Consider the following 14302-nt stretch of genomic DNA (forward strand, 5'->3'; position numbering starts at 1 on the left):
GGACCTTTATTTCCTTCTCCAAATATACTTTCAATAAAAGTATGCAATATCTTCACCAGATATAAATATGTACAAGACCATTTCCCTTAAATGAGGTAATACTTGACTGTATTCAAAACTAGTTCTCCTTAACTGCCAAATATTTATTAGATGCCTATAATTTGCCTGTTCTAATACAGATACCTTATCTGATCCTCTCAATAATCCTATGATGTATGTCTTATAATAATTTCCATTTTATAATTGAGGAAACTGAGGCAGACAGAGGTTAAGACAGAGGTTAACCCTTTGGGTTACATAGCTAGTAAGTGTCTGAAGCCTGATATGAGCACAGGTCTTCCTGGCTTCTTGCCCAGTGCTCTAGGCACTACAGCAAAAGAAAAAAATATTTGCTCTTTTTGGGCCACCTATTGGTAGTTTTTATATCAGTTAAACTTATGTAAGACTGGTGTCAGTCATTATTGATGTTTCCCTTTACCCATTTTGCAGACAGTTTGTTTAAATAGTTTAGATTGGGGCTGTTTTAATTATATGCAGTGTCGTTAGGTTTGGATGGTCTTATCAGCATCTACATATAATTTTAATATTTCTTCATCCTTCGCAAAAGGTGTTAGTGCATAAGGTGCATTGAATGGTCTTTTTGTTTATACTTATGGAAGAGTGTAAGGTCTAGAAAAATGAAAATGGATCCAGAGTTGTCAGTTAAAAACGTTTCAGACCACTACTTCAAATAAATGAACTTCTATATTAACCTTTGCGTGCGGTTCCTTATGTTACGGCAAGAGAATCTCACTGACATCCTGGATCGTGGAAAGACAATTTTATTGATGATGTGCACAGGCCCTCACCTGGAATAGCTTCCAAGAGGTTAGGTCCCTAGTAAAAACAATAAGCAGTTTATATAGGGTTTGATATGTGCTGAGGCTGTGGGTGAGGGAAGAGATAAGGATCAAAGCTATGGTATTTAAGGCTATGGTAACCAGAAATAGAGGTGTGATGCAAGGCCAGGACCCAGCCAGAGGATGAAGGGGGGAAAATATGTGATGGGCAGCAAATGGCTTGTGTAAAGGTAGACTAGACTATTGGCCAAGGAAAGGAGGAGGGGAAAGGTTTTACAGATCCAATTCTACATGGCAAAACTTAAGATTCTGCCTATACACTTATACTCAAATAATATTGCTATTTTGGAGTCAAATTTTAAAAATGAGGTGGCACATTTGATCTGTTCAAATATAAAAAGTCATTAAAGTATCAGAGTCAGATCTAGTATTTACATTTCATTGTGATGCTTTATAGAATGATATAGCTGATAATTTTGCCATTAATTATTTTTTACAAAATTAAATATATTCTGTTAATTGTGTGTTCAAACACATAACTATTCATTCCAATGAAACATTTTAAAATGTAATTTATTTGTTTTGTTTCTTAGCTTGCAAATATGTGTAACAAAAGTAAAACTGGGAAGTACCTGAAAAAAGGACAAAATGATATTCCCAATGAAGCAGAAGAGGAAATATTAAAAGAAGGGAAAAAATCATCCAAAGCAAAAGATTGTATAAGAGAAAAAAGACTTGACTCATCTCCAATTCCCTTACCTGGAAGCCCAGCATCTATAGAAGTGATGAGATGTCAGTGTTGTTTTCTTTTTGTAAATTTTCTAGTTCATATTATCTCTAATTTTCTCCTATAACTAGTTATGGCAATGAAAAAATGTATTGATAGGTTTCTTTGTTCAATGTGGTCAGACCACTGAAGGGTCAGGTTAATTCTTACTAAACATAATCATAGTAAAATTTTACTTTGGTATTTGTAAAATGTTTAATTAAGGTTTTTAGACTTCATTAGAGTAGGTACTCCCATTGCTGCAGTACATAGTAATTCCACCCTTAAATGTATTCTAATTCTTGTCAGTGCCTTTCTAGAAATTCTTTTTAGAGAACATACCCAATATTCTGAAAGCTATTCATTTTGGCTATTCATATTTGGCTATTCATTTTATTTTAATTCTTAGTTTCCTCATTTTATTACTGTTTTTTTAAACTTTTACTGTTTCTTACACACTTATGGATCTCTGCGACTATCTGCTGTCTTTCAATGTCTTTGCATTTTTGACTCAGCACCATTTCTTGTGTTTTTGATCATATCTTTAGCTGTTTCTTGAGTACAGGTCCTTATTAACATGCTATATGTCTACTCAAACCTACCTTTTATTTTAAGCTGTAGCAATTATAATAGCTAGCATTTATGTAGTGCTTTAAAATTAGCAAAGTGCTTTTCGTGTATTATTTCATCTTCACAACAGCCCTGTGAGATAAGTGCTATTATTAACTTCATTTTACAAAGAAAAGGTTAAGTAATTTGCCATTTCATATAGCTCCTAAGTATCTGAGGTGATTTGCAAACTCATATTTTAAGTTCAGCATCTATTATGCTACCTAGAAACTTTGCTAATAAAAAATTATACCATTTATCCCTTAACCATAAGTGAAAATGCAAAAATTATTATTTGTACTTCAAAGTACAATTTTTACAGCATAAAATAAATTTTAAGAAATTCTAATTTATGCTTTTTTTTCAGTTAAATCAGCATAGTGAAGTAGAATACATCCTAAACCTTGGATTTGTGTAAAAAAACAAAAATACTTGATTTTATGCAAAAGCCATTTATTTGTAAACATGCCATGTTCTTTGGGGTTTGAGAATTCACATGTTTAATTTCTGAAGAAGTTATTTATGAGAACAAGTCCAGGAAAAAATAGCCTATTTGAGCATATTTCTACATAGTTCTAAAGATATTTTAAATTTTATCAATTTCACAGTAAAATTAGAGATTTCAAGTTATTAAAGTTAACTTAATTATCCTGTCACCAGTATAGCCAGGCTTTACCATCATCATAAATAAATAAGTCATATGTACAGACATATACTTTCTTGAAATTATATCCTTTACCTACATAAATATATATGTCTATATTGCATATATATATGTATATATGCTGATTGAAACTGAGAACGAAGGCTGATAATTAGTTTGGCAGTTTATACTGGCATATTTCTGGAATTTGGCTATTCATTTTATTTTAATTCTTAGTTTCCTCATTTTATTATTTGCCTATGCTGACTATGATGTCATCAGGCTGACCTCAGCATATTGACTTTATCTCTTAAGATATAATTTATTTGGAAAATCTGTTTTAAGTCTTTTTGAAATTTATTATTATATTTTAATTCTAAGTTGTAGTAACTGATAGTGTTTCAAGAATTATAAAACATTTTAAAAACATCATTTTGGTCTTAATTGAAAATGAAATCTAATTAAAATCCAAGTCATTAAAGTAAGAAATAATGGTTTTTCGCATGATAGGTTTAGCTATTTTAAATTTTTTAATTCAATGTTTAATTGATAATTCTAGTCTTTGGTAATCCTATATTATAGGTTCAGGGAAAACAATTGAAAGAGAATTTATTCAAGATTATATTCCATCAATAAAGTCTACATCTACTTTTTCACAAAGTTCAACACCAGAAAAAGGAGAGTCTTTAAACAGTATGCATGGCATCACAGGCAATAGTTTCTACACTACAAACATGAAAATTCAAAGCAAATGTCTGGAAGAATCACCTGAAAATATTGATGAAAACTTGATGTGTGCAAAAAAACATTTCTCAAGTCCTTTATTCTTGGTAAGAATTTCTTCAGTTATTTTTTAAAATCTAATGGTAATATCTTGCCTGTGATAGTTTATTTTAACTTTCTTTGGTACTTTCTAAAAGTAATATGGAAATGAAGTATGAAGAAATTAATGAAAATAAAGGAAACACTCAAAGAAGAAAGCATCCATCATTTTTCCTTTAGAAAATGATCTTTAATTCCAAATTATATTTACCATATTTATTTCTTTATCACATTTTTAGCTTGTAACTTAAATTCTTTTTTCCTTCCTTCCTTCCTTCCTTCCTTCCTTCCTTCTTTCCTTCCTTCCTTCCTTCCTTCCTTCCTTCCTTCCTTCCTTCCTTCCTTCCTTCCTTCCTTCCTTCCTTCCTTCCTTCCTTCCTTCCTTCTTCTCCTTTTCTCCTCTTCTTTCCTCTCCAGTAAGCAATTTTTCTGGCTATTTTATTTTATTTTTACCATTTTGTAAGTCATTGTTTCAGTTTTCTAAAAGCTGTCTAAAAAGTGTTACTGTATATCAAAAAGTTATAATATAATTCTCATATCACTGTATGGCTTATTCACTTATTGAATATGCTTTATTATGAATGATTTAAGGACAGAATTATATAAGCATTTGCTTATATATAGCCAACACCTTAGTTTATTAAGTTCTACTCTAGATGCTTCCCTCTGAATACAAAAATGAAACTACTGGCTGCTGAGCACATTATAGCAGAACCAGATCTGGGCAGATAACTGATGTGTTACTTATTAGTCAAAAGTATAGTAGCACTATATAAAAAGCTAATTCAGCAATATATTCATAGAGCAGAAAGTAATCTTGCTATTTTCAATACTTTTCAAAATTTAAATAAAGAACAGACTATTTCTGGAGACAACTGTTCTATTTTAGAATAATATGGAGAAATTGAAGCAAATAAAGAAAAACTACAAAAGTTATTAAAGATCTGAAAACTTGGGCCCAAGAGAAAAAAATTAAAGATATTAAAGTGAAAAATTACCTGATAAGATAAACTTAAAGAATTAACAGTGTTGCTATCTTAAAGTAGGTGAAATATTTCTACATGTATGCTATTTTTTGTTCTCAATGAACATAAAATACCAAACGAGGAGAAAACTGGTTCACTTTAAAAGTTTGTTTAGATATACAGATATTCCTTACTAGATATATTATCTTTAAGATAATGAATATTATCTTTAAGAAAGTAACAACTTTATATTTGATTGAAGACATGAAACTTAACTCATCTCTTCAAATCCCCTTTCAACTTTATTACTCTTTGATTTTAGCTTTTTTGAATGAGTATCAATTATTATAGAATCCAACCGTTTTCAAAAAACAAAGTAAAATGAACATGAAATCCTTATTATTTACATGAGTAATCTCAAGAAAACATGTTTAAAGATCCAATGGTATAAGCTAGCAGTTCTCAGACTTTTTGTCCTCAAAATGCTTTACACTCTTAAAAATTATTGAGAGACCCCAAAGAGCTGTCATTTATGTGGATATAGCTAATGTTATTTAACATATTAGAAATTTTAAAAGTCGTAGTATCATTATGAAAATAATTTTGATATCGCAGACCCAATGAAAGTGTCTCAGTAACTTCCAGGAACCTCTGGAATACACTTTGAGAACAACTAATATAGATATTGAATCTTTTAACAAATTCTTTTATTTGAAAATATTGTTGGGAAAAATTATTGAAAAACATAAGTTATGAAAAAGCCTATAAATACTTACAGTATTTGTAAACACAGGGAAGGATGAACATATCTAAGTCATTGTTCACACTTGGTGAAATATTTTTGCTGTCATGTAGAACTGAGTTGCAGGAAAATTATATGTAAGGAAAATTTAAAGTCTCTCTCAAATGATGATCCCTAGCCTCTCATGCATTTGTATTTCCATGTCTTATTAATTCTTAGCCCAAAATTACTCCATTAATAATGGACAAAATTGATGATACTGGAAAAGATGTAGAGATACCTTCACAAAATATACCAGATTATGACAATCCTGTGGATTTAAGGAGTTGTAATTCAGAAAAACAATTTAGTGGATCTGAACTGAAAAAAATCCATGAAAATTCTATTCAAAGTATCCGAAAGGTAAATTGATAACCCTTCTCAAACTTTCTTTAGATGAATTCTTAACTGTGGAAATTGACTAATTGCCAAAAATTGTAATGAGACAAATATTAAAATGTTATTTTGTGTACTTTTTAACTACATTCAGAATTTTTTTGTTGTTGTTTAAAACAAAATCATAAATAAGTAAAATTTTGCTGTAAATAGATTCTTAATCCTGGAACAAAAATATACCCATGCTTATATTCCCATATATGTGATGTATGTATTCCATATTCCATACATGCATAAATATCTGTATATCTCTATCTCCTTATCTGTCTGTTTGAGCATTTGGAAAGAAAATAGGAAATAGGTATTTTTAATTGACTGAAAATAGATATATGCTTTTGATTAAATTCTAAGATTTCATTATTTGTTTACTGGAATTACATGGTTAGCTATTTTTATATTTAAATATTTTGAATTTAGGCTTTATAGTGTCCTAATTATATAGTAACCTGGCATGGTTACATTCAACTCATGCATATAAAGCACTTATTATTTACCTAGAATTTTGTTAGGAATTATGAGAAATACCAAAGTTTATGATATACAATTTTGGAACTGATAAGAGACTTTAGAGATTTCAGATATAGATATAGATGAAGGAGGAAGGGTGAAAACTAACTCCAAATACTGGATAGGTTTGGAATAGTCAGAGTTATTGTAGGAATTTAATTAGAATGACATTCCAATTAAAAGGAACAGAAGTAATGTCCCAGAAGTGAAATTGAGCAATTGAGTTATATTCTTTGGGCAAGTGAGTTAACGGAAACATTTTTTATTAAGAAAAACAATTTGTATATTGTAGAATTTAACTTCCTTGAGAGCAAAGACTGCCATTTTTTAAAATATTATAATCTTTGTATCTTCAGTTTCTAATACATTTGTTGAACTGAATTAAATTAATAAAATGGGACCAAATTATGAATAGCCTCAAAATATAGGGTAAAAAGTTTATTCTTGATTTTAGAATTAAATTAATGTGGCTGGAATGAAGTAGAAAAAAAAACTAGAGTCAAATAGACCACTTACTTAGGTGTAGTAATTATGAGGTAATGATAGCTTGGACTAGAAGTAGTGTTTTTAGAAAAAAAAGGGAGAGATGCAGAAAAATATTATGAAAAAAAAGAATAGTTAGAAGTTAATGAATATAGAAGATATAGAAGAGGTGCATATTTTTAAATGGCTGCAATTACTATTTTTCTGTTCTGAATTTATCTAATTATCATGTGTTATAGGAACCTCTTTCACCATCACGGTTATCCATAACTAGCTCAAAGAGAGAAAAACTGTATGACGTAGCTCTTGATACTCTTCATCGAAAAGGTTTGTAATTTTTAAAAAATGTTATAGCAATATGTAAAATAATTCACTGCTTTTACTTCTTCATCTCATTCAATCATTTACGATAGCTAGTTAATTCTACATTAATAATATTTCTCACATCTGTCTCCTCTACACAGTTTCAAAAAATAATTTTCCTAAAACCAGTCTGGCCAAGTCACTACCCTGCACTGAAATCTTTAGTGGCTCCATTTTTATTCTAAAATAAAAAATAACATCTTCAGCTTGGTATTGGATTTTAGTCTACTTTTCTAGACTTATTTCATAGTGCTATCTATCTCATATTCCATGTTCCATCCAAATTGGCCTATTTGCTATCCCCTGAATTTAACATTGCATCTGCCCAACTTTCATGGCTTTCCATATAATCTGTTCCTGATGCCTACTTCTTCCTAACTTCTTCCTTTTATAGTCTTTAGCTCTTCCTTAAAGGCTCAATTCATGTGGCCCTTGTTAATGTATTTCTTACTCCTGATGGATAGTTCCCTCTTTTTCTAATTACCTTGGGTTGTATCTCCCAAGATAAGTAATTTCCTAAAAATATTGCCTTTTCAGCAAAATCTATCCTCTTTATATTACTATGAGGGTACCACCATCCTCCCAGTCTTCAAGGCTCTTAACAATAAAGGTATTATCCTTTCAAATCCTGCTGATAATACCTTTGAAAAATCTCTTACATTACATCCCATTTTCTCCTTTTAACGGTTCTGTTAAATTGAGCATGCTATATTCTTTGGGCAAGTGAGTGGTGCAGATTCTTATCACCTCACTTCTGCACTATTACAGTAGCTTGCTGCTGCTTATTTTCTTTGCCTTAGCTCTTCCTACTCCAATCCATCCTTCACGTAGCTGCCAAACTGAACTTCTTATATAGGTCAAGAGTGACTATGTCACTCACTTCTCAAACCATTAAACTGCATGGGCTTTCTATTGGCATTCAGAAAAAAAATATAAAATCTTCTTTGACTTTGAAAGCCCTTCATAACCTGTCCTTAATCCTTTATATCTTGATCTATTCCTACCTTTCTAGTTTTCTTACACCTTATTCTCAGCCATGTATTCTGTATCTCCCCATTCTTTTCATTGTCACTGTCCCCTATGCCTAGAATTCTCTCCCTACTCATCTCTATTTCCTGACTTTCATCCTTTTTTCCAAGTTTTAGCTCATTTCACCTTTTTGCAAGAACCAAATCCCAATATTCTTTAATATAATTGCTTCCCTTTGAGATTTTCCCCAATTTATTCTGTGTAACTTATTTGTACATAGTTTTCCTGTGTTGCTCCCCTATAACTGTGAGCTCCTTGAGATTAGGGACAGTTTTTTGTTTTGTTTTGTTTTGTTTTGCTATTTGTTGTACCTCCAAGCAGTTAGCACAGTGCCTGGCACTTAGTAAAAGCTTAAAAAATTGTTTGTTGACTTGAGTGAATCATTCTATATCTTTCTACATGATCTGAGGCTTTGAATAACTCATTTGTATATAAATTCCTAATAAAAAATGAACTTCCCCACATGGCATAGACTGCCTCCATTCTACCAACAGTTTATTTATAAGGACCTGAAGAACTCAAGCTCTTTGGTCTCAGGATCCCTCTATGCTCTTAAAATTATTGAGAACTCCACAAAGAACTTTTGTCTTTATAACCATCAATATTTACTGTGTTAGAAATTAAAATATATGACTCTTATTAAAATGATTCTTGATCTCATGGATGCACAGAAAAGGTTTCAAGGACTCCCAGTGGCCCCCAGACCCCACTTTGAGAGCCACTGGCTTAGACCAAAAGGAGAACATAAGAGAGCTCTGAGCCTCTAAGTCTTTTGGCTAGATGAATAAATAGTCTAGACTCCAGAGTTGAAGATAGGGGAAATTTACTGAATGGTCACCACATTAGGGAAGTCTTTCACTGAGAAAGTTTAGTCTAGAATTAATAAAAAGTTTTCAAAAGGAAAGGCAAAACTTTTGCTGTCCCACCTTCTAAAGGCACTCCTCAGTGACCTCAGTGACCAGGTCAGACCTGGAGAAACTTTTGCCAGACCTAGGCTAAGGCTCCAATACTCCAGTCTTCTTGGATTACTACTAAGCTTGAAGCTAGAGGTGGTATGAAGATTACCCATCAAGCAGCAAGCCCAGCTTGTAAGAGGATCTAGCAGAGACCCTCACAACAATAAGTTCAGCCAAACATATGAGAAGTAAAATTCTGTGTATGAAAAATCAATTTATTTACTAGGCTAGCAATTACAAAGAAATTGATGATCTTAGAAACCAAAGATAAAGAGCAGCATCCTGTGTCATCTTAAATGCTCCTGCTGTCTTTCTGACGGCTTATTGGTTCCTTTCCTAACCAGAAAAAGATAGCTCTAATAGGTGAATGTGGAGTTTAGCTAGAAGCTCTCAGCCCCTCCTGATTACCATGTCACTGAGTAGGGAAGTCAAGTGGAAAAAATAGCTTGGTTATGAGATTTAAGCTGCTCCCAGCTTATAATGTAATGATTTTTTTGCCAAATCTCATGATTTGGTCAGGAACACTGGTCAGGTTTCACCTTTATGAGCAAAGTCACCTCAAATATTAAGGAAGGGCACAAAGGCACTTGAAACACTTTCATTAACCTAGACTAGCCCAAGTTAGTTTTGTTTATAGGGTAAACAGAAAAAGATTCAGACCTTGGAAGGAGCAGAATGTGATAAAATTCCTGAACAAGGAGAGAAAGGCCTCTTTTGATTTGGGCTAGGATTTAGGAGGGAGATTTAAACAGAAAATAAATTATCACATGTTCATATTAGAAATATGAATTTTTTCAATAAAATTTTCCTCATATATATGTCATCCGCAGTTGTAGAAGAACATAAATTGAGGCCCTTTAGCATAGTTACAGATTTGTGAGTTGTATTGAACTCATTTATTCCCTATAGTTGTGCCTCATGACCACTGTACTTTTAACTTTATGTCCGCATTCTCTCACAGACTCTTTATTTGTGGAAAGTATACCCTATATTTAGGGAACTGTTTTGTACTCCTGTTTTTGCTGTGTGAGTTGAGTAAATGCCTTTGATATGAGTTACTGGCTTTGCCTACTGTCTTAATTATTAATAGAAGCACACAGGTAAGAAGTAGTATTAGGAGTAGCTGAGTATTATGTCATAAGATAGAGTTAATGTAAGATCTTCATGCTATGAATTTTCATTCAATCATTTGTCACTATTTTACCATTGAGCAACAATATGGATTCTTTAGACCACTTCATCTTGAAGAATATTGAATAACATAATTAAAATATCTTTTGAAATGAAAAATTTTCTAAAATTACATTTTCTCATATTTAAAAATTCAAATCAATTCATGATTGTACATAGAGTTCTAAATTGGAAATGTGATAATTATTTTAATGTGATAATTAAATTTCATTTTTATTTACAATGCTTTAGGATCTAGTACACATACAAATCTTAAACGGTTATGTACCTCTGATAATCTAAGTAATTCTGATGAAGTGGAAGTAGATGAGGAAGATGAAGAACGAGGACAGACTCTGCTTCCTCCAAAGTTGTTTAAAACAGATAGTGACCATGTTACCTACAAAGGTAAGTGGACCTAAAACAGAGATTAAAATAAGGATACTTGATACATAATTTATGGCATCAATAAAACCATGTCCACAAAATGAAAAAAAAGTAATTTGTGCCTAAATGGAGAAATACAGAATTAGGAGTTAGTAATATTGCATGCCCTCTGTAAGCTAAAATTTGTGACATATTGCTTATCTATTCTTTAGTTTCTCTATATGTAAAAAAATAAAGGATCTCTCTGTATGTGAAGATATATGAGAGAAAAATAAGCAAAAGCCCTGTGTTGTTAGGTATATTATAAATTAAGATAGACTACTAGTCTTAAGCTCAATTTCATATATACCTTGTGCATTAAACCATTTTATCACAAAAATATTTTGTACTATAGTAGTCCTTGAATGAAAGAACAATAGCTCATATAGAATTTTGCTCTATAAATATATTTAAAAACCTACTGACCTCTTAAAATCATCCTGAAACATTATCTGTTATGACTAAAGTATATAGTTTGTATATTTTGCTTTCATTAAATATTAGAATTAAGAATCATTACAAAATATAACTTGCTAAAAATAATCATTTCAAAAGGGGGAAAGATTGATTTTGATATTTTAATCTCCATATCAAGAATAGCAAACATTTCTTACAAGTTTGTCTTAATTTAAAATTGATAGAAATAGTTTCTTTTGGAGAGACAATTTAGCTACTCAAATTGTATGATGACTATGACTAGGAATGAGATGGAAATAGATCCCAATTTATTACTAACTAGGACTATGTAAACATAATAAAATAATTTTAAGCCAGAAAATTTGTATTATCCTTTCATGTTTATATTTTAGTATCTGGGAGCATATCTACATTGTCCGCCAATGAATTTTCTTTTCCTGGAGAGGCTTGGGAGACTGAAAGTTCAGGTGTAGGCATAATGTGTCAGAAACTAAGTAAGGAGTTTAAAAGAAAAATTCAGGCAAGTGTCTTTAAAAAACAACAAAAACCTTTTAATTCTCTTATAAGAAATGACAGCTAGTATAATAATTATAGTGCTAATCCTTTATAAATTTTTCTGTGATATAATACGAGGTTACTGTCCTATTGCCTAAAGAAAGGATAAGGAATTTTATGATTACTTTATGCTTTTGAAGTGTACTGCATTTTCTGGCATTGTTACAAATGCTATCTGTTACAATATCATTTAATTATGTAAAAATTAATAAAATCTAAGCATGGTATATTTGTTTCAGAACCGCTACAAAAGAATGGATCATTTTAATAAACAGTCTTTAAAATCAGCTCAGCAGCATCTGACAAGCCTGAACTATCACATTCATGAATACAGGTCTGTAGCAAAAACAATCCTGAGAAATTTTCAGAATAATTTGATTTTTAAGTTAATTTTCTTTTTTTATTTTATTAGAATGAAACAGCTTGATAAATTCCAGTTCAACATCATAGAGGAGATAGAGAACTTCGAAAAAGATTCCCAGTCTTTAAGGAATTTGGAGCGAGAATTTTCGGTTGGTAATGTTTAAGTATAATGTTAAAAAATAGTTTTTTGTTTCTTTTTTACCCCAAACATATTTAAAAGCAAACTGTTAGGTCCAGTGATAGTTTATTTTTAGATCATCTCTTCATGTTTAACATCTTTGAAACAACAGGAGACATCTTTCTTTCATATAGCTAAAAATGAGATTCTGGCATCCAGGAAAATGGGATGCTTATATTTTCTTTAGGAAAAATCTGAATGCTTATTAGAGTTAACAATCAGAATTGTTTTAGTCAGAGTCTGAAATTAGAATTCTTCCAATTACTAGAAATTAGTAATTTCTAATTAAATTAACACATTTTTCTATTTAAGGACTTTTGGAAAAAAACTTCTCAGAAATTCAGTGCATACCAGAAAAGTGAACAAAGAAGGTTAGTATGATTTAAGGTTCTTTATGTGTGAAAGAAACTACTATAAATACTGGTATGTTTAGCAAGTGCAATAAATATGTCTTTTTTTCCTCGAAATAAATGTCTTAATATTTGAATAATTGATCTGTTTTTGAATGAAATAATTATTTTAAATTTAACATCTGTAATTTTAATGTCAAAAGTTGTTAATAAATACAAAGATAATTCCAATTTATATTTTACATTTTAGAGTTCATCTTCTGAAAACATCACTTGAAAAAAATGTCTTTCACAACATTGACTATGAAGAAAATATTTTTACTTCTGAGGTATGGTTTTAATATTTTTAGAAATAGTATTTTAAATAGAAACAATTCTAAATAACCAAGAACTGAAAAAAATTGAAAAGTTTGATGGAACAAATTCATTTTACATTTACAGATGTATTTAATGAAAGAAGATATGAAAAGGCTTCAAGAGAGATTTCTTAAAGAAATGGTAAATATATTATTATTTTGATGAACAGGTTATTATCCTAGTTGAATGAAGTTTGTTTGTTTTTTAACCCTTACCTTCCGTCTTGGAGTCAATACTGTGTATTGGCTCCAAGGCAGAAGAGTGGTAAGGGCTAGGCAATGGGGGTCAAGTGACTTGCCCAGGGTCACACAGCTGGGAAGTGTCTGAGGCCAGATTTGAACCCAGGACCTCCCGTCTCTAGGCCTGGCTCTCAATCCACTGAGCTACCCAGCTGCCCCTTGAATGAAGTTTTGAAAGGAAAATCCCTTCAAAATTTTGTTTCTTTTTATACTTATGACTCAGCCTTTTTTTAGTGATTTTAACAGTAATTAATAGTTTACACCTATGTCATTTTACAGTTGACAAAACACTTTATTCACAAGATCCCTATGAATTAAGTGATGCAGGTGCAGCTAGGTCTTGATTAGTGCAAATAATAAATCCCCTGAAGTGGTAACATGTATTTGAATTTGCACTATTCAAAATTACAATTATGTAAAATGTGGCAATTGTTACAGTACAATGAAAATATGTATAGTACTATTTCAAATAATGGGACCCCTTCAGGAGATTCATCATTTGCACTAATTGGGACCCAGCTGTCATTTCCCCCCATCCTATAGATGAGTAAACAGAAAGTTTTAAGTGATTTACACAGGTCATCTGACAATATAACACAAATGTCTAACAAAATACAGTGCCTGGCATTTAGTAAGGGCTTAACTTTGTGGGTGTTTTTATTATAACCTCAGCATTAATATATTTTAAAATAATCTTGTTTTTGTAATTTTGTTTAGTAATGGATTGACTTGGAGCTTGAACTTAGTTTAAACTTAGTTTATGTGACTCTAAGATCAGTCCTATAACTGTGCTTGTAATTTCTCCTGGGCTTGCAATGACAAAGAACAGTGTGGCTTATGGACAGTAATATTTTGAGATCAGCAAGTTTTCCATTATTCACGTTTTGAAAGAAGATAAGACAGTTGCCTGTCCAAAAATTAAATAGAAAGAAATGCATCTCTCCTCTGTTCTGATAGCATGTTACTGTTCCTTCTAAATATAGTTCTGAAATATTAAATTAATTTTAATTCAACAAACATTAAGTGCCTACATATGAAGCACTATATGGTTCCTTTCAAATATGCTGCATGACTTTCATTCAGGAATG

General features: G+C 31.2%; 1 protein-coding gene across 12 annotated transcripts in view; it reads left to right on the forward strand.

Moving 5' to 3' along the window:
• Positions 1 to 14302, forward strand: part of SYCP2 (synaptonemal complex protein 2) — a 123050-nt gene that overhangs the window by 78489 nt on the left and 30259 nt on the right. For 11 of the 12 annotated variants that reach the window (XR_008915427.1, XR_458499.3, XM_007475626.3 and 8 more), the window contains 11 exons: positions 1433 to 1631; positions 3440 to 3687; positions 5606 to 5788; positions 7051 to 7138; positions 10582 to 10737; positions 11565 to 11692; positions 11967 to 12061; positions 12140 to 12239; positions 12581 to 12639; positions 12869 to 12947; positions 13060 to 13116. Coding sequence is in view for 9 of the 12 variants with exons in the window: in XM_007475626.3 (XP_007475688.2) it covers positions 1433 to 1631; positions 3440 to 3687; positions 5606 to 5788; positions 7051 to 7138; positions 10582 to 10737; positions 11565 to 11692; positions 11967 to 12061; positions 12140 to 12239; positions 12581 to 12639; positions 12869 to 12947; positions 13060 to 13116 (1392 nt within the window). In the remaining 3 variants the exon portion in view is untranslated. Of the gene's footprint in view, positions 1 to 1432; positions 1632 to 3439; positions 3688 to 5605; positions 5789 to 7050; positions 7139 to 10581; positions 10738 to 11564; positions 11693 to 11966; positions 12062 to 12139; positions 12240 to 12580; positions 12640 to 12868; positions 12948 to 13059; positions 13117 to 14302 lie in introns of those variants that run through there. The other variant, XR_458500.3, reaches the window with a different exon arrangement.

The sequence above is a fragment of the Monodelphis domestica genome, chromosome 1 (assembly GCF_027887165.1).
Source record: "Monodelphis domestica isolate mMonDom1 chromosome 1, mMonDom1.pri, whole genome shotgun sequence".
In the NCBI taxonomy this organism is placed as follows: Eukaryota; Metazoa; Chordata; class Mammalia; order Didelphimorphia; family Didelphidae; genus Monodelphis; species Monodelphis domestica.